Below are 20750 nucleotides of genomic sequence, written 5' to 3' on the forward strand. Positions count from 1 at the left end.
TTTATTGATTGCAGGGGGATAGTCTACATCGATGGCTCTCACACTTCCAGGTAGGACCTGGCCTGTGTGGGTCAGCTACTATCCAGGTCTTCATCACGAGGGAGAACCAGGGCTCTAGGAGGAGTCTGGGGTGAGCTTGAGGGCACCCTGGAATTGAAGAGGAGTCAATCTGGTTAGATTTTAGCTTTGGTTTGATTTTCACTTACTGCTTTTTTTTTTTTTTTTGAGGGATTACCCTGCTTTTGTCTTCCATGAAGGAAGCCCTGGTGTTGGGGGAACAGTCATGATCTTGAAAATGCATGTGCAGAGCATATAACACAGTTGTAAGTGGAGGGTTTGTATATGAACAGCAATTTCTTCCAGCACTCTGGCCCAGTCAAAGTGTTTGTGTGCAATGGCTGGAGTCTATATGACAGTTGTCCTCAAGCCCACAGTGGAACTCTAAGAAATTTTATTAATGCAGATTCCTGGCTGTCTCTAGAGGACACCTGAGTCTTAAACAATTGTCTATTTAAAATCAAATCAAAACAAAACTAGGTGTAACGATAAAACTTGCTCTGGTCTATCCTCCAAGATTGTATTGTGATCTCTCTACAGCTCCAAGCAAAGTAGAAGTGAACGGTGAGCATTGTCATTTGTGTTCTGTCGTCTCCTCACATACTGGCGTTAGCTCACTCTGTTTTTCACTGTCTTCACACTAATTTAAATGTGTGATGTCACCCAGCTATAGAACACAATCAATGAATTTCTGGCTACAGGGAAACCAATAGAGCAAGATAGGATATTTGGAAACGGGGATATGGATCTAGATCTGTGGATTTCTCTATAATTAAATGGGTCAGGAGCTCAGTGGTTCTAACGCACAACTTGGGGACAAATAGGGACTTGTAGGAGGCACAGGTTTGGTCCAAAGTGCCTCTGTAGAGTGAGGCTGAACACCTCATCACAGAAGGGTGGTCAGCAAGTCATCTGTTTTTAGCATCCCTCCCTCTTCTAAGGAGCCAGAGGTTTCCTTCTGTTTTGTTCATTGTTGTGGCCAGTGTCTATACATAGTAAGGACTTAATAAATGTCCACTAGCCAGCTGACCAAGATGGACACTTCATTGACTGGCTCATGAAGAAGTTGGGACTAAAGCAAGAGGTTATTGGGACAGGTTTCTAATGCAAATCCTGACTCTGCCACCAGCCCCTCTTCCTAAGCAGAAGCTAGGAATGTTACTTGTTTACCGACCCTTTACCAAACACCTAGTGTGTGTCAGGCCTTGCTGACTACACTGGGACAGCTGCAAGGACAACTCAGCAGTAGCTCTGGTCTCTGCAAACTGAGGTCTCTTAGCCACAAGGTGCATGCGTGCGTGCGTGCGTGCGTGCGTGCGTGCGTGCGTGCGTGTGTGTGTGTGTGTGTGTGTAGTGTATTCTGAGGTCTACAGCATTGGGTGCTACTTCGTATCCAAGACCTCTTCCTCATCTTTCCTGGAACAGTAAACATCTCAGCCTCAGGGCCTTTGAACTTGGTGGTAGTTTTGAAAGGACATTTTCCCCACTATCCACAGGGTTCATTGTCTTGTCTTCTCAGGCACCAGCAAGCATCACCTTTTCAGAGAGGCCTTCCTTGTCCACCCCATCAAAACTGGCATTCCACTTTCTCTTCTGAGCCTGCCTTCTTTTCCTTCCTAGTCCTTATTTACTTGATTCTATTTATTAGTTTACATAGGTGTCTCTCTTGATAGAATGTAGGCTCTTCCAGAGGGACAGTGTTTTCTGTTTCTGTCGTCATGCCTAGGAGCCATGCCTAGAGGATATTGCACCGCTAAGAAAGATTCCTGAATAAGTGAGTGAAGGGATGAATGTTGACAAGCAGGGTGGGAAAGAGCACTGGTTTTTCACTTACAGGTGCCTACACCCTGACAGGACCAGGAGTGGAGGCATGCAGGTCACCCCCAGCCCAGACTGTTTATTTCCTCATGCCTCTCACCTTAGTCACAGACCACACAGATTTCTCATATCCCAAGGCTTTCACCAGTGACATGGGGATTCCAGTTCTCAGTTTGCCTGAAATAACAAATGTAGTCAGAGAGTGGTGGGTCAGTGTGGGTCTGCGTAGCAGTGGGCATGCTCAAAGATCTGGGATCTTGCACGCAGGACCTATTCTGTTTTCCTCCTTCTGCATGCCTGTCCTCTACTCTGGCATTTACCTAGCCCAATTTGGCCCTCTGGCACCAACTTCTGGTTGTTCCACAATGCACCTCACATCCTCTAACTCTTGCTCAAGAACAGCCATGGCTCCCATCACCCACTGCAGCAGTTTCTCTACCTGAGATTTCCTGCTCATAGAGCAAAATTAAAAAGGTGATGATGTTACAGGTACCAGCAATCTCCACCCCTCATGCATGGTGATGATGTCACAGGTACCAATCTCCCCACCCCTCACATACATCATCTCATTCCCATCTCTGAGGCAAGTACTCTTATTTATCCCTTTCACAGCTGCAGAACCTAAGGCTCAGGGGGACCAGGCAGCTTGTTCAAAGCCAGGTAGCCAGCAAGAAGAATTGGGCACTTGAGCTCAGTCAGCCTATGGCCCCTTGAGTGAGCTCTAGCTGTCTGTTTGCACCTGGTTCTCTCTAGGCCTGTGAATCTGGTGTCTGTCAGCTCCTCCCTGCCTGACTTAGAACTGTCATTCGTAAAGGACCAGGCTGGGAGTGTGGATTCAGGAGGGGAGGCAGAAAAGGAGGCAGAGGGGGATGCAGGAGAGTCTTTTCCAGTCAGTGACCAAGAAGGTACCCTGGAGGAGGAAGAATTTGCCCCACAAAGGGAGGGGCACTATTAGGAGGTGTTGCCTTATTATAGTCTTGTTGGAGGAAGTGTATCACTGTTGGGGATGGGCTTTGAGATTTCCTATGATCAAGCTACTACCAGTGTCACAGTCCACTTCTTGTTGCCTTCTGATCAAGATGTAGCCTTCATCATGTCTGCCTACATGCTGCCACCATGCTCCCTGCCATGATAATGGACAAAACCTCTGAACTGTAAGTGAGCCACCCCAATTGAATGTTTTCCTTTATAAGAGTTTTGTTCATAGTGCTTCTTCACAACAATAGAAACACTAAGATATTGGGTCATGAATAAGAGGGGCCCCGGGTGAAGGCAGGAGGTTCAGCAGCTTAGGAAAGGGCACTGAGGGCTGAAGGACTCACCATTCTCATTGGGCAGCAATGTGTATTCAAGGATCTTGGTCAGGGTGCCCTTCATGGATTCAGGCTGTGAGGAAGAGGGAAGCCATTACTAAGCTCATTGCCAGCTCCTCTGGGTTATTATAGGTTTCCTTACTCTTCCCCATGACAAGGGCACCCAGCAGACATGTGTTGGAATACCAGGTCTCCTGCAGGCTAGAGCTGCCTTGGTCAGACCAGATAGACTGCAAAGAGACCCTCAGTGCTCTGACTGTGGCTGATTGAAAATGCCCTACACTCAGGGACTTTGTTCCAGCTGGAAGCACCCCGAGGGAATTCTGCTTTTGAAGAAAAGCCAGACGTCCAGATTTTCACAAACTTTGCATTAGAATATTTTGTAAGCAAAAATTCATAGAGACCATGAAGTGTCAGGTGTGGTAACGGACACCTACAATCCCAGCAATAAGAAGGTAGGGGCAGGAGGACTGTCAGGAGTTTCAAGGCCAGCTCCAGAGCTACATGGTGAGACCCTGTCTCCAAAAAACAAAACCAAACAAAAACCAACAACAACAAAATAAAGCAAAGGAAAATAAAAAACAGGCAAAACCACTGCCTATAACAACAACAAAACCCAAAATAATACAAAACAAAACAAATCTTAAAACTTAAGACAAGACTCAGCCCAGATGAGTTCTCTTCAGACTAGGGACTTGGGAAATAGGGCCAGAGAGAAGGGGTCACCCATGGTCAATGTGGGGGCATTGTTTTTAATAGACAGCAGGCTTAGATCTGCACATGATTGGTGTTCCCAGCTATCTGCATACAGTTGGTGCTCGGCAAAAATGGCAGCCTGCAGGCCGGACTTTGGAGGATAGTGAGGAGACTCCCTGCCCACTCTTGGGTTCCTGCAACGTCTCTTTAAAGCAAATCCTGGGTGGTGTCTCATTTTAGAATGGCCCATTCTGGCCCCAGTGCCCTTAGAGGTAATCTGTTAATACTTACATTGAAAAGCTTAATATTTGAGATCATCAGCTTGATGCGGTCAATACTGTAACAAAAGATAACCGTGAGAATGGTCCCTTGGGGTTTCAGTCAGTAACCGTTTATTGAGGACCTGCTGTGTGCCAGGCACAGGCAGGCTTTCATGAGACAATGGTGAAGCAGGGAAAGTACTTGCTTCGTGGTGCCACATTCTAAAAGAGGTGGCCCATGGCCCAAAGGACAGGAAATCACCCAGGAATGAGGGAGGATTGGTGAACTAGTTAGCTCAAGCCCTTTCTAAAGAGGTCCCTAATTCCTATTCAACTACTCATGTAGAAATGCCAACCTGGGTGATAGAATAGTTTGATAGTTTGATATCTATCTATCTATCTATCATCTATCTATCTATCTATCTATCTATCTGTCTATCATCATCATCTGTCTATCTGTCTGTCTAGCTATCATCTATCTATCTACCTACCTATATATCATCTATCTACCTATCATCTACCATCTTCTATATAGCTGTTATCTTACCCTGTTTGGGCTGATCAAAATGCCTCCCTGACTCCAACTTTATCACCAGAGTCTCCAGTTTGGAACCCCTGAACTCAGTCTGGGACAGAAGGTTGTAGACCTTGCAGGACTGACAGGGACACCAAGGGCACTTCTGTGTTGGGCCCCAAGACTTTAGTATCTGGGGCTTTTACTGCCTCTGTCTTGAAATATTTCAGAATGGGCTGTTTTAAGCCTGGGGTGGTGTATGGCAGGCCGGCCCTGTGGTGGGGTTAGCTTGCTCTATGGCTCCTGTGAAGCTCCTTCGTTTTCTATTTGGAATTCAGTCCTTAAGGCAGATCAGACCTGGCAAACAGCCTTCTGTTGTCAGCTGTCTCTGGTGTCCCCTACTGGAAGTTTAGAGAAACCCACTGCTCTGGGTCAGCACTCAGCAGCACCTCTCACAGATTCACACATTTACCTGATGTTATTGAAGTTGAGCATAAGCCGATCACCTTCCGTGAAAAACCGAGCTTCATAATTGGTCTCCTGCAACAAGAGAACCAAGCCCCCATTTTTGGAAGAGGATGTATCTAGAGGGAGGGTTATACAGGAAAGACTGGGTTCAAGGAAATCTGATTTGACTCTTGGCTACTGGCTCTGTGACCTTGGGAAATAGTTTTACCTCTTTGGGCCTCACTTCCCATGCCCTAGTCCTGTTCCACTGGTGACAGTTCAGGCTGGAGATGACAATTCCAACACAGTCAACATGTGCTGGTTGTTCATTGTGTGTCAGGTAGTCCAAATGCTTTCTTCAATAAGCCCACCACCCCTCAAGGGGGCCCCATCAGTCCCCTGGTGTCCATGGGAGGGGACGGAAGGGCAGAGGAGGTTAGCGGCTCTGGTAAGACCTAAGCACCATTAATATGATTGCAAAGCTTAGAGGCTAAGTCAGGCTTGACCTACGGGGCTCAAGCCTTGCATTGGCTTGACCCAGAGGCCTGGTGCCAGGCTCCATTATAGCAGAGCCTAGAGAACCAATTTTCCCTGCAGTGCTTTCCAATGGCCATGGAAGAGTCATTAGGGAGGTTGGCCTGGGAAGTGGGTTCCCACACTGTCTTTCACTGCCAGGTCAGAATGTCAAGATGAACTCTCTGGGAGGTACCAACCCACCTATAGTCTGTGAAAGGCACCCCTGAGATTGTGTGGTGTAGAACTGCACGTAGAGCCACTGCGATGAGGAGTCAACTCCTCCTACTCACAGCAGGTACTGCTCGTCCCCTTTGGGTAAGCCTGGCTGGCCTCACTCATGAGCCTACTTTTCTCCAGTCTTCTCTGCCTCTGGAGTGCATGTGGTTGCCCTGCTCTAACCCACCCTTTCTTTCCAGGAGGGGGCTCTGTTGCTGAGCTGCTGCATGTTGCCCCTGGAAAAAGTCCCTAGCTGGATATAGCTGCCTTGATGGGAGTTATGGTCCCTCTATCCCTAAGGCTGCTGGTGGCTAATGACTGGCTGATGGGCCCCCAAAGTTCTTGACTCTTGAACCCCTTCTCTCCCCGTTCCTGGGTGATACCCTAAATTCATAACAAAGATCAGGAGGACCTTCCCAGTCTTTGTCCTATGCCACAGACACTTGAACTCACAATGCCTAGGGAGAAGAAGGGCCGGACATCGGTGTTGGTCGGGAACACTTCCAGGATGATATTTTGGGCTGCTGTGGCACCACCCTCATTCAGCACAATCTGGGGGCTGCTGTAAGTGGCAATCTTCACCATCTGGGTGGGCCCCAACTTGTTTGCTGCCTGGAAAGACATCAGACCCACACGCCTGGTCACAGTGCACAGGCCCTCGTGACCCCTCCAGTATTTTCCTGGTGCTCCAGCCTCTGCCCTCTCCAGCACCCCAGTGTGGATGTTCTCTGGTTTCTCAGCCTGGAGCAGGGGCTTAGTTAGAGTTGCCCTCATAACCCAGTGCCAGTCCACCCAGGTAATCATCAGATCAAAGATTCTCTGCTAGAATGAAGAAAGTCTCTGGGCTTCCAGGGGGCCCGGTCCCCATAGTAGAAAACAAGAGAACATCTGTTCTCCACTGTAGAGACCCATGGGCACAGACAGCAAGCACCCAGCAAGCTGCAGGTGAGAAACACACCCACCTCTGCGTTGATCTCATTGATGTCCGCCTGGAGCTGGCGGGCCACTTCAGGAATCTGGAGAGAGGGGAAGGGCTGTGAATCATTTGATCGATGGTGCTGCAGTAAGAGGATCAGAGTATGTGTCCTCCCCAGGCTCAGAATAAATGAGGACCTTGATCAGTTAATGACCTGTGCCACTGGGGTGCAGGCACCATCCCCGTGTTCCTCAGGATCCAGAATGCTGTTAAGCTCCCCCAGGATATTTGGAGGAGGAAACAGGCACACGCAATCCCATAAGACAGAACCAGGACCCAAGCTGGGTGTTAAGGGACACTTTGGGCTCTAGCATACAATGTCAGAAACAGGGTCTCTCTGCAAGGAGGGCAGAGCTCATCATTGCTGGGAGTTCCCACTTCCGTCTCCTTCCAGGGGGCAGATGACACAGACTCAATCGTCCTTTGTCGGCAGTGGGGCTTACCACGAATCGAAGCAAGATCACAAGCTCCTCCTTGGGGACTAGGGTGTCCACAATGGCATTCACCAGGTCCTGCCTCACAAGCAGGCTGAAAGGGGCCCCCCTGGGGGTGGTCTCCATCTGGGAAGCCACAGAGCTGTTGAACCACTTGGTCACCCTCGCCTGTGAGTCCAGCAGCTTGGCCTGAGGAGACACAGAACAGGCCATGGTTTGAGGGCTTTGACACTCCATTGAATCCCATAACCACCTGGAAGGAAATGACTGTGCTGAGGGGGGAAGCTGTCTCCAAAAATTCTCATGATGGAAACCTCATCCCTGTGTAACATCCCTGAGAGTTGTGTCCTTTGAGAGGTGACTGGGCCTTGATCAATGGTTAGTGCTGGTTCAGGAGTGGCCTAGTTACTGGAGGTGGGAGTGGCCCATTTGAAAGTAAGCCCAACCCCTAGCTGCCCTTGCTCTGGCTGATGCGGCATGGAGACCCTCACTAGGAGATGCACCATGCGCTTGGGTTTCCTAGCTACCAGGACCATGAGCCCTGTGTGGTCTGAATCTTTACTGAATCAGTAGACTTCTATTGTTTACAAACCACTTAGTTACTGTGTTCTGGTAACGCAAAATAGACTAACACAGATACCATTCTGTCTGCTTCCCATCTTCACATTTGTGTCAGGAAGCTTAGATTGATAAGGCAATGACTGTCAGGTACCTGGCAGCCTCCACTCCTGAGTTCCTTAGATTACCTCTACTCTCCCTTTGTCTCTCAGTTTCTTTTTCTGTCCTCCCCTCTGTCCTTCTGCCTCACATTTAAAGAGATGACACATCCCCATGCTGCCCGGGCTGGCCCCTACTGCCTCAGCTCAAATGGTCCTCTTAGCTCCATCTTCAGAGTGCTAGGATTGTGGGTGCATGCTACCTGTGCTTAGCCTGTAACTGAAATGCTTGCTTTTCACTTTGGTTTCAACCCCTCAAACCCTTTAGTTGAAGGGGAGGATTCAGACCACAGCAGAGCAGATGCAACTATCCCATGCTGTGGTTTCCAAGGGACTCCTGAGAACAGGTCTGGGACTCACCACCCACAGGGAGTACTCCCTGAAGGTATGTGCAGTGCGGTGTTTTCCCGAGTGCCTCCTGTCTGGGAAGCCAGAATGTTTCATTTCATTGTCTCCTAAGCATTATATTATATATTTTATAGCCAAGGAAACTGGGGCTTAGAGAGGTGAAGAAACCTGCCCAGAGCTACACAGCCAGGTAGTCATGGATCCATGAATGTTAAGGCTGTATGATCCTTGAGGATGCCTCTGCCCTGAGGCCATGTTGCAATGTCATCCAAAGTTTGGGGTTTTGCAGGAGCTTGCTTGAAAGACCCAGGGACTCATACAAACATAGGGTCAAAGTTTGAGGTCAGGATCCCCCGGGGGTGGGATGGGGCATGAAGCTCTACCTGCTGGCTTTCACAGGGTTGTTAGGGTCTGACTTAATCAGATGCTGGGTAAGTATTGGACCTTGGGTGGTCACAGAAGAGCAGCTGTTCCCCAATGTCCCCACTTTGCTCTGAGGTCTGTGCACTCACCTTCAGGTTGAACACGATATTACTGTCCTGGATAGCAGGGGACAGAAGGCCAAAGTCCAGGGCTCCAGGGCTCAGGGGAATGGGTGCTTCTCGGGGCAAGAAGAAAGTTTGTGAGGATGGAGGGTAGGGTTGGGTGGGTGATTTTGTCTACTGCTTCCAGATAGGGATACTGCCAGAGTCAGGAAAAATGATGCTGTTGGTAGTAACTATGGCACAGATTACAGGGACCATTCAAAGAACCAGCACAGAGCTAGACTTTTACGTGTCTAACTGGAACCCATCCAGTCCTATGCCAAACCCGAAATGCTGTTTATAACCTGAGCCTCCCCCACCTCACTGTAACCCACTCCTCAAGGCATGTAGGGTCTAGGCATTGAACTCAGGTATTCACCCATTAGTTCATCCATTACCTGTTTGCTTTGGTTTTCCCCACTTGGTGGACAGGGGATGGAGACACCCATCTGCTCAGCAGTTGGATGGAGAATGAGAATGCATGTGCCTATCCGTGCCCTCCTCCAGCCCCTGTCCCTAAGATCAGAGCAGCTAGACTTGGGAACTCCCATGACAGTGTCTTCTGATCTCTCTCTCTCTCTCTCTCTCTCTCTCTCTCTCTCTCTCTCTCTCTCTCTCTCTCTCTCTCTCTCTCTCTCTCTCTCTCTCTCTCTCTCTCTCTCTCTCTCTCTTTCTCGTTCCTAGAGTCTCATACATGCTAGGTAAGCCATGGCCATACCAACTCACACCTAGTTGGAGCAGGAAGAATCAGGTTCCAGCCTTCTGTACCATGAATCTTCTCTGTGAGGAGATTTCCTCACATGTACAACCAGGCAATTGAGTGTACTGAGGAAGTGAGACAGAAATGCCCAGCCCTGGATTTAGCCCTGATATGCACTAGGGGCTTTACTTTGTTTACATTGCACTCTGGCTACCCTGTGACATGGTAGGGTTTTTTCCCCTCTTGTTGATTATCACTCTGAGAGGGTTGAGAAGGATCAATTTCCAAGGTTGCGGGCAGAAGCCCATATTGTCTTCTCTTTGCTGCTCTCAGGGAGAGAGAAATGGCATCTGTTCTGGAAACATAGCTCACTTCTGCCCTTGTTCCTTCCTCTAAGTAGCACACAGTGGCCATTCTACCATCCATCCATCCATCCATCCATCCATCCATCCATCCATCCATCCAGCATATATCTATTTTTAAACAATTCTGTTTTAGACAGAGTATTCTATATGTCCAGAACTTGCCCATAACCTTTAAGTGCTGGCAACAATCCTTTGAGGTTGGGAGGTAGAAAGCCTCATTTTACAGATGAGGAAACTGAGTAGAGTTTGGGTAGAGTGACTTTCCCCAAATCAAGGAGCAAGTCAGCAGCAGAGGTAGGCTTTAACTCAGCTCTACCTGAGTATCTGATCACATAGAGCAGTGGTTCTCAGCCTTTGGGGGTCGCATATCAGACATCCTGCATCAGATATTTGCATTACAATTCACAACACTAGCAAAATTACAGTTATGAAGTAGCAATGAGATAATTTCATGGTTGGAGGTCACCACAGCACTAGGAACTGTATTAATGGGTTGCAGCAATAGTTAGGTTAGAGAAACACTGTCTTAGAGCCTTGTACATATACGGTGATCATGATGAAGCTACAGCATCTGGGCAGGACTTAACAAGTGCTTGTGCACTGGTGCTGGGCCCAAGGCGCTTATTGGACACGAGAGGGCGGTCTCTCTTGGATAAAAGTGGGGCCTGAAGTCCAAACCTATAGATAAAGGAAAGACAGTAGAGACAGCAGAGCCCCAACAGCCCCTACCTGTTGCCAGCCTCAGGAAGTCATTGTACATGTCATTGAAGGCTTGCTGGATGACAGGGCACAGCTGCAACAGCACAAATACAGGTCCATCAATGAAGAGCCAGACCCTTGCCCACAGTGTCCTGGGCTTCTCTCCCCCAACCCGAGTCTCACTGCAGTGCCCCAGCTAGTCAAATGTTCATCTGTGGAGTTGAGGACTCACAGCTTTGCCCGTCTCTGTCCCTCCTTGCTGTTCAGAGTCCATGGCTGTCCTAAGGCCCACCCAGGTCTTTTTTTTTTTTTTTTTTTTTTTTTTTTTTTTTTTTTTTTTTGCAATGGTTTGCCCTTTGCCTTGTGCCCAGATTGTGCTTGGCCTGCCAGCCACGCTCCCTAAAGACACCCATGATACCTCAAAGGAGCCCACATTTCCTTAGATGAAGCCAAGAGTTCACTTGTTTATTCCATAAGAACTCACAGAGTTCTTCCCATGTCAGACTAGCACAGAGGCCAGCTGGGCTGCCCCACCAGATGCTAAACAATGTCTGAATCTTGGTGAGTTTCTGGCCCCAACATATCCCTGTGCCACCAAGGGGTTCTCCGCATAACATGGACAGCACCTCTCAACAGGGAACAATTTTGGTCTCTGGCAAGATACTGGGAGACATTTTTTTAGTTATCATAATGTAGCAGATGAACCATACTGACATCTAGTGGACAGAGTCAAGGATGCTACTACACACCCCTCCCCTCAGCCCAGCCTCTAAGTATCAAAATATCAGTAGCCTCAAGAGTCAGCGATGTGGAGTTAGCGGAAGGACCATCTCACTGGCTACCCCTTCAGTATTCTTGTGTGAGGGAGGGCAGTGCATTTTGAGAAATGCTAACTTGTGAACAGTGGTTCCCTGCTTCCAACAGCTTTCCTGACCTATGACCCAGAGAGGAGGAGGGATAGGTGGAGAGACGTCTGACTCACACAGCCAGGGGATGGATAGATTGTTCCCTGCAGGAAAGCAAGTGTTCCACACTTCCTCTCACAATTCCCTTCACTTCCTTTGACCTTGACCACACATCAGAGTCTGGGACATGAGATTCCCATCAGACCTATTGCTTCTGAATCTGGGGTTGGGTGGAACATCAATTTTTTTTTTTAATAGCCTTCAGATAGTTGTGAAGCACAGCCTGGTTGAGAGCCATATCCACACGGAGAAGGGCTCCTCTGTGAGCTCCATCCAGAAGTCCCCTCCTCAGATGGCATTCTGAGTCACAACAATGACCACTGAACCCTGCCTCAAGTCACTGCAAATTCGTGAGTCAGAATCAGCTTAGAATTCCAAGTTCACCAATCTCTTCTGATGGGGAATGCATTTTTTTTCTAATAAAATATGTTCCTGGGCAAAATTTTGAAAATATTTGCATCTGGGTCCTACTCCAAGAAACTCCTATTTTTAATCAGAAAAATAAAGTTCTTAAAAAATATATCTTCTGGTCATATTGGCACATACCTGTAATCCCCAACCTTGGCATGTGGAGACAGAAGGATCAGGAATTCAAGGCTAGTCTGGGCTACACAATACCCTTGACCCCACTCCTATAACATTCTCATATAAGTTGAGAACAGGCTATGCCCTTCTCTAAAATATTTGGAATGAAGGACGTGCATTCTTCTGGGCCAGATGACCAAGGAAGATGGGTTATCTGACAGATTGCTGCCATCAAAACCCCTGAACCTGCGAATTTATTGTTATTCAGCGACTTCTGACATCGTGGAAAGACACGCATGCCTTCATCTATGTTTCTGGCACAGCATGCTCATGATAGTGAGACAAGATCATTTAACAAAGTGATTTCTTTCCATTTCCCTTTAAAATACCTTTCTGGATATGCACCTCAACTAATGGTTCAGGGGTTACAATTCTAATAACAGTAAACAGTTGGCTTGAGTTAGAAGTCACATATATCTACTTATTCTCCCATTTTCTACTTACCTCTCCAACCTTTCCTCTTTCAAGAACCAGGAAGTTTGTTCCCTCCCCCTCTCTCCCCTCTTCCCCTCCCTTACTCTCTGAGGATTGATCCCAGGCCTCACACATGCCTGGCAAGTGCTCTCTCTACCCCTGAGCTACATCTCCACCCCTTTGGGTTTACTTTCAGTTTTGAGGAAGGATCTTGCCAAGTTACCTAGGCTGGCCTTGAACTTGCTCTATAACACAGGCAAGCATTGAATTTTTGTCCTTCTCTCTTAGCCTCCCAAGAAGCTGGGATTACAAGCCTATTCCAGACTGGCCAATGTTTTTTAAAATTAACTCTATAAAATATAAGATCCAGGGGCCTGGGGAGATGACTCAGCAGCTAAGAGTGTGCATTACTTTTCCAGGGGACCCAAATTCGATTCACAGCACCCACTCCAGGTGCTCAAACCTGCCTGCAATTCCAGCTCCAGGGATCAGATACTCCTGGCTTCAGTGGGCACCCATGTATGTAGAATATACTCCCTCTCACATGCACATGCATAGACATAAGATAAAGAATAAACTGGATCTTTGCAGTAAAATATCATTTGAGATTCTTTTCTTTTTTTTTTTTTTGTGCTGGGCCTTGTGCATGCTAAGCAAGTACTTTATCACAAGGTGCATTCTTAGCCCTTAGGTTCTTGATAATTTAATTGTTTTCTTTGCTCTCTGTAACAATTAGACAATTAGTCTACTAATAGCAGATTCAGTAGACTGTTTCCCAGCATAGAAACAGGGATTTAGTCAAGATTTAACAAGAATGGATAAAAAAGCCCAAACTAAACCAAACACAATTTGGTATTGTAAGTAGACCATGATTAACAGATGCGAGATGCTACACTGTAATTTTCTTAAAGGTGATTTAGTAGGATTTGATACAATTTTGAACAGTTTGGAGGGAAACTGATACTCCATTGTTTTGAATAAAATCCCATCAAGCATATGAAATATTGTTTTAAATATCACTATTGTTTTAAAGTAATCTTAATTAAAAAGTTATCTTGACACACAGTTAAATATGATCCAGCTATTATAACAATAATAACAATAAGGACATAGAACATCAGGCACAGTCATATGAAAACATGACGGCCTGAAGATGGAGCTGGAGATACACAAATGGCCAAACAGCTGCTGGATTGGACTGGACACATTATGAATATTTTCTTCCTAACTCGTGTTAGTTATTATGTCATCTTTTTCATTAAAACATTAACATGATATCAATGAGACTAATGACAGCTTGCAGGCTTATGGTTAAGAAATGACTGCTTGACGAGGGGATCTGAGCCCTCTGGGTAAGTACTGAAGTGAATGCATCTTGACTTTACAATGGAAATCACAGGTAAATATGAATGGATCCACTTATGACATTTTAGTTTACCTGTGGCATATCAGGGACATATAAAATGAGTCACTGGGGTTGCAGGTGCCTTCTGTTGTAGGATGCTTGCCTAGCAGGAGCCCTGGGTTCTATCTCCAGCACACACACACACACACACACACACACACACACACACACACACACACACACACACAGAGCCCAAGTTTACTGACACAGAAGAAATAAATGCAGCTGACCTGGTGGGCTGCAGTGCCTACAAACCACACCTGGACAGCTGAGCAGGGGCATGCCACAGCCTGCTTATGAAAGTATTCCAGGGCAAAATTCTGGATGTTCAGGGATTTCTAGCTTGGTTTTTAAAAGTAAAGTATACAGATTTACATTAAAAGATACTAAAATAAGTTTAATAAAGGCAGAAAATGCATCGCTTCCTAAGTATTTTGCTTAGCATCCACTGTTGTCTGTTGCTCTTGAGGTACTTCCTACTGTCTGTCTGGTGACAGTACTACACAGGAGCATGCCACTGGCACCTTCTTCCAGTTTGGCTCCTTAACATCTCTTTAATAGAGTAAAGTCAGCCTGGAGATAGGATTTATAATTGGGAAGTCAGCAAAAGCTACAAGTAGTGTTCCCTCCCTCAACTCTTGTAGAGACAAGTGTTAAAAGTTTAGTCAGCACACTACCTACTAAAGCCTCCTGGCCTTTTGGCTGTTCTGTTACATTGACCTCAATGATCTCACTGGCTCAGTGACTCAATTCATTGGCTCAGTGGTTCTTTGCTTTGTTGAAGGAATTATTCAGTCCCAGAAGGATCCCACCCCAAGAGACCTAACTTATTTGGCACCAGTTTGCAGTTCCACCTTTGTCCTATAGGGGTGCCATCTCCGTAGGCCAGAGGCCTAATTTTACTCACGTGGTTTTTCACCATTTGGGGCAGGGCTGGCACCAGGATATTCATGACTTTATTTGCCAAGGAGTTGACCATGAAGGAGAGCCTTTGGCAAAGGAGAGTGGGATATTAGGATGTTTCTAAGAGAGAATTTTCCCTGCTTTATAGAGGTGACATGGAATCTTGGGAAGAAGGAGTTAGCTCAAGTTTACCCAGGGTGTTAGCCAAAGCTGCGGAAGGGCCAAGCTGAAGGCAGACATTGGCCTGGGTATTGTCTGTACAGATCTGTGCTGACATTAGGATCCCGGAGCTGACAGATCACCTGAGAGCTGACATGCACTCTTACAGTAAGTCATTCTTGCTGCTTGGAAAGTGTCATCAGCAGCCTTTTCCAGACCAGGAAAGTGAAACGCAGGAGGGTGACTCGCCCAACATCACCCAGGCAGGCAGTCAAGGAAGAAGGCAAGCTTGCTTTGGGTCCACCTATGTCTGCCTGGGTGGCCTGGGAGCCCTAGATGGAAGCTCTGCTCTGTCTGCAGGTGTTTGCTCCATACCCACTCCACCCGCCCCTACCCTACCCTGACCATACCTCTACCGCTACACTCACCCCTACACCCACCCTCCCGTCCTGGTATCACGGCACCATTGCTTCTTTCATCTTTGCCATCCAGAAGAGCTTTGGCATCCCCGATTCTCGGGAAGGAGCCTCAGATCTAGAGTCAGGAGGGACACATGTCCATTCCTTCAGTGTTGTGCCAGCAAGCGGGGGGCAAGGCTACAGTCTGCTTCTGCCAGCATGATGGAAGCTAGCACTCACTTGTTCAGCAGGCTGAGGCGCAGGGTGTGGGAACTGCTGGAGCAGTCACTAAGGTTGAGGTGGGCGGGGCCGCTCTTGCTTTTCTCCACTCGGATGAGGGCTTGGATCTCAGTGTTCATTTGGAACTGCACCATGGTCTTGACCAGTGGCCTGGAGGACAACAGCAGTGACAGTGAGTGCTGCTCAAGCCCACATGGGAGCCACAGCTGGATGTCTGTCCCTCACCATCTTTTTGGCTGGTTCCCCTTGTCCCTCCAACATCTGGATTCCTCCCCTGAGCGCACCCATTATGGATGCCATGGGGTTCCAAGCCACGCGCTCTGCCCCACTCATGTCCTCTGAGTTCCTTCAGGATAGCATGGCAGCAGTGGATTCCACATAATCCCCTGGCCTGCCACTTTCAAGCTTTGTCGTCTTGGATGCTGGCCGCTCTTCCCAAATTGATGTGGGAGCAAATTCTGAAGTAATCCTTGATCTTTCTCCCTCTCCATATTCTACTCGCCAGGAATCCCTATGTCTACCTGTTTCCACCACACAGCTAGAATCTGATTACTCCTCTGCTCATCTGGCCTATGCCATCACTCTCTCCTATAGAGCGGCTGAAGGACCTGCCATGGGGCATTCCCACCTCCACTCTGCCCCACACTTTCCCCCATGGCTCTTCCTTGGCTCAGACAGCTCCATAAAAGCCAAGTTCTCGTCTTGGTTTGTAAAGCCTTGCATCATCCGGCTTTAGCCGCTTGCTGATCTCATCTCAAACCACACCCCCCTCCTCTTTGTCATTTTTGAGCAAGGCAAGTACATTCCTGCCTCAGGGCCTTTGCACTTGCTCTTGTCACTCTTAGATTCATTTCCAGATGTCTGCGTGGAGGGAGAGAGTGAGCAGATGAAGCTGTTAGGTTAGCTGTGTTGGATTCAGGGAACACTCACGTGTTGAGTCCAGACACCATGTCCAGGGGGATTCTGACTACCAGCTCCTGGTCATAGGCTGAAGGCTGCACAGCCAGCTGGAGGATGTTAGCAGAGGTGACCTTCATCCTGGACAGGGTGCAGGGGAGATGGAATCGTGCTCATGCTCAGATGAGTGTCACCCCTAAGCCTGTTCCATCCTCTTTCCTGACTTGGACACACCTGCCCAGACCCCAAGCCCAGTCTATTAATCCTCTCTCACGGTCCTACCTCTGTCTCTCCCCATCACCCTTGCTTCTCTCTCTGCATGTTCCTTGACTTTTAGCCTCAGCCCGTTGGGCTGCCAGTAAGGCCCCCCTGGGACCCAACCCTACTGGCCTGTCACTCTTTGCTGTGGGGGTTTGAAATGCAGTCATTCTGACTCTTGCCCCTCCATGGTTTTGCCCTACTGGTCCCTTTGCCTGGAATGCCAGTTTCTTGGTGTCTCAGGCTTAGCCATGACCTCCACTAAGAAGCATCTCCTGGTCCTGGCACTGTTCCACCTGGGGCTACCTTCTTATGTGGCTGCCCTCTTGAAGCACCAGTGACACTGCCTTATAGTCACCACTATCAATTCTGGGGGCTTTTCAAAGAGGAACTTAGTTTCTTCACTAAGGGTTGTTGACTGAGAACTGAGCAAGCAGCGTACTTGGGCAGGGGTGTGGGAAAGAGATGGCTCCCGGCCCTGTGCCACTCACCAGATGATGTATCGGAGGAAAGACTGCACTAGGCTGTCCAGCATGGGGATGCTCCCAGACCTATCCCGCATGGCACTGAGCAGGGGCAACTCATGGAGGATGGCAGTGGCATGGTTATTCTTCAGTGCCTGGGTCAGGTCTGCAGATAGATCCAGGGATTAGAGGTCAAGAGGAGGTTAAGGATGGCCTTTGCTCAGGACTCCTTGGACCTGACATTAGGTGAGGGTGGTGTCCTTGAGCGAATGGGAGCCCTCACACTCAGACTGTTGCCAGTCACTGCTGGAGTGCTGGACCTGTATCCTCCCTCTCTCCAGCCAGTGCCAAATGCTTCTTGAGCGGCTTAGCCCATCAGGGACAGTTTTGTGGCCAAATCACACTCACTAATGATCTCCTGGCATCCTCAGTGTCTGTCCTGTTGTCCAAAGCACCTTAGGTGCTAAGCAGAGAAAGCAAGAAATGAGAATCATGGCCTCGGAGCTGGTCCCTCTGACTTTTCAGCAGTGGCCAGAGGCCATTCCATAGACAGTGTTCTAGGGCTGTGCCAGGCTCAGTGTTTCACAGTCCTCCTGTCATTCCCATCAAGCACTTGCCTAGTCTGTGCTAATTGGGCTGCACTCATTAGCATTTTTCTTTGCCAGTTGGAAGTCTTAAATTTACCCCATCAGCATAGGTACTCAGGGGACATGGAGGGGCAAATCCTTGAACCATGCCTCTCATCAGTTCCTGTGGTGTCAGTGCCCAGGTGACGTTGAATTGCCAGTTAACAGGGCTCCTGAAGGCTGAGAGTAAGCCCTGGGGTCCTCTGGCAAGCTTCCGGGGTCATGCAGAGATGGTCCTCTGGAGAGATGTAACAACTTCTCCCTCCAGGGGCATCAGCCAAAGGACACCATCAGCTGAGGGTAGGGTGTGCTCTGTAGCTTTTGCTTGCCTGCATCAGGCTGGCGCTGGCCTAGTGCAACCCAGCCCAGGTTCCCTCCATCCAACAGGCCTTAGGCACACCCAGTCCTAGGCAGTCTTGGGAGGGGCTCTGACTGTGAGTGTGTTCTATGCTTGGTGCCACCTTATTGCGGGGTGCCCTTTAGAGTTAGTTCTCTTTCTCCCCCTTAGCCAAATCCTCCTCTCTCTGATGCCCCATTGTAGTCCTTTACATTAAACACCTTTCCCAAGGTTTATGGTGTGGCTTTTATCTTCTGATGGAGTTAACAGGTACAGTTGCCTGGTGGCTCCTGGCCCTTAGTGGTTGCTTACTTGAGTGGGTCCATTGACTCTTCTGCAGGGGATCCTGGGAATCACCTCCCAAACTGCCACCAGTAATAACTCCTTGGCTGCACACCATGCTCGCTCACCCAAGCTCCCTGAAGATACCACATGCTTGGGAGTCACAGGATGGGCCTCAGGTAGGCCATCTGCTTCCCCAGCCTTTGCAACAGTGCTTGCCCACCAGGTAATTGCCACATTGCCATAGGAGATACGTGTGGAAGGTATCTCCTGGGTGGAAGGTGCTTCCAAGTGTCTTCTAGCACACAGAACTGTTCCCCATGCCAGAGAGGAGCTGGGGAGAAGGCTACCCAGAGCCCCTGTGACCCTCCTCAGTTCCTATGGTGTTGGGAGTTCTGGTTGGCCCAGGGAGGAAGGCCTTCCTCTGTGCTCCTGGAGAGTGAGCCTAGGCCCAGGGTTATGGAGCTGGAGTAGCCAACCTGTGTGTGCGACTGAGGCCCACAGACTCTGCCCAGGCCTCTGCTTTGGGGGTCAGGAACATGCTAGATCTTAACTCTGTTGATGGGAGTTCAGACAAGGACAGGGTTGGGGTGCTTCCCTGCAGGCAATGGCCACATACCACTCATAAGATCCCCAGGGTTTTTGGAATAATACTGTTTGAAGACATCTTGGCATCACAGGCTCTTGAGATAATAATATCCCAGTACTTCATACTCAACCACTACTCTTGTCTCACTCAAGTCCTGGACTCCACCCATGCCTGATGCACGCTTTTGACGAGAAACTCCCCTCCTTTATGGAGTACTGCCCTTGCTTTATGGTGGTGAGGCTCGGTGGAGGGGGTCATGACTTACGTTCCTTGATGACTTCTGGGCCGAGGTTGAGCACTGCAGGGGGACGAAGGTCAGCTTGGACCAATGTGGCTCCCAGAAAACCACAGAGGAAGGTGACAATCCACGGGCCAGCCATCTTCATGGGTGTTGATGAGAAGTAGGTGTCTGGTAGCAGGGCCTAGGGTAAGCACAAAGGGCCTTGCTAGCTGGAGAGAGAGGCCCACGCCTGGAGCACAGTGTCCAGAAGAGGCATTCAGGGCAATGGGTAAGAACCAAGGCTTAGTTGTGCACACTTGAATAATCAGGCAAGGCATGAATACCTCTGTGCCTCAGGGTTCTCCTCTGGTGAGTGAATGGGATGAGGCTTCACTTCATAGTCTCTGGGATTAACAGTTAGTATCTAGAAATCATTCAGTGTGGTGTTTTCCCCACAGGAAGAGCTTGGGAGACATTAACAGTTTTCAGTGACTACTGACACTGGCACCAGAGGAAACCATGCCACAGTCAAAGCAAGGGTGGGGGGCAGAGCTGACAATCTGCATTGGTTGACAAGGCAAACCATACCCCCAAACCACGTTTTTGTTTTCCAAACACTTTGGCCCCTATTTGTCCCCTTCTCCTGCCCGCTGCTCAGCCTCCTGATCAGGATTCTGAACCCAGGACTTGTAGTGTTGCTTCTCATGGGAGACATCGTCTCCCTCAAATCCCAGCCTGTGCTCACCCTCCACGTGGTCCTCAGCCCCTCCCTCTTCATGGATGCTTTTTGCTCCTTTCTAGCATCCACTCAGCTTTGCATCCCACATGCCCCCTCTTCCAGGAAGCCTCCTCTGACTGCCCTCTCTCTGGTCCTAGACCTTCCTTAAACACAGTAAGCCCACAACGGTCCCTTGGGATTTCTTTGACAGCTGCTGTGACTGATGCTTCTGTTTGTTCCCAGAAACAAATCAGCACACACAGACATTGCACAGCCAGTGTATGCAAAGGGGGTGGAAGTTCCTAGACTGAGGACTGGGAAAAACCAGCCTGCCTCATGCCTCCATCTTTGCTCATGGCTTTGGATGAGAGAACCAGCACCTCTCTGCCTCTCCCCTTGGCTCCCAGAAACCACAGCTGACAGAGGCATTATCAGGCTCCTCAGTTCTCCCTCAGCAGTTGGGCTGGTCTCAGCAGGTGTTCCCTGTGAGGAGCATTCTTGACTGCCCAGGCTTCTATCCGCCCCACACTTTACCTGGAAGTGCTAGAGTCCTGGGTCTACCCTCTCTTCTCCTGGGTGGTGGGTCTGGAGACCCAGCCTTATATTTTGCAATCCCAACCTGGGCAGCTACCTGAGCATGTGGGCCAAGAACTCAGGCTGGGCTGAGGTCTCCAAGGTAAATATTTGCAGC

General features: G+C 48.8%; 1 protein-coding gene across 1 annotated transcript; it reads right to left on the minus strand.

The window, feature by feature from the left end:
- On the minus strand, positions 1-19507 carry Bpifb1 (BPI fold containing family B member 1). Its single transcript, XM_035446955.1, has 15 exons — positions 19387-19507; positions 17315-17453; positions 16599-16706; positions 15669-15818; positions 14876-14957; positions 10630-10693; positions 8824-8909; positions 7257-7436; positions 6800-6853; positions 6291-6449; positions 5131-5198; positions 4176-4221; positions 3198-3261; positions 1976-2052; positions 1-147 (listed from the first exon to the last, which is right to left on the minus strand). Exons 1-15 carry the CDS (start codon positions 19505-19507, stop codon positions 115-117), a joined length of 1431 nt encoding a protein of 476 aa, XP_035302846.1. The 3' UTR covers positions 1-114.
- Positions 19508-20750: the final 1243 nt, after the last annotated feature.

Source organism: Cricetulus griseus, chromosome 6 (genome assembly GCF_003668045.3).
Source record: "Cricetulus griseus strain 17A/GY chromosome 6, alternate assembly CriGri-PICRH-1.0, whole genome shotgun sequence".
Classification (NCBI taxonomy): domain Eukaryota; kingdom Metazoa; phylum Chordata; class Mammalia; order Rodentia; family Cricetidae; genus Cricetulus; species Cricetulus griseus.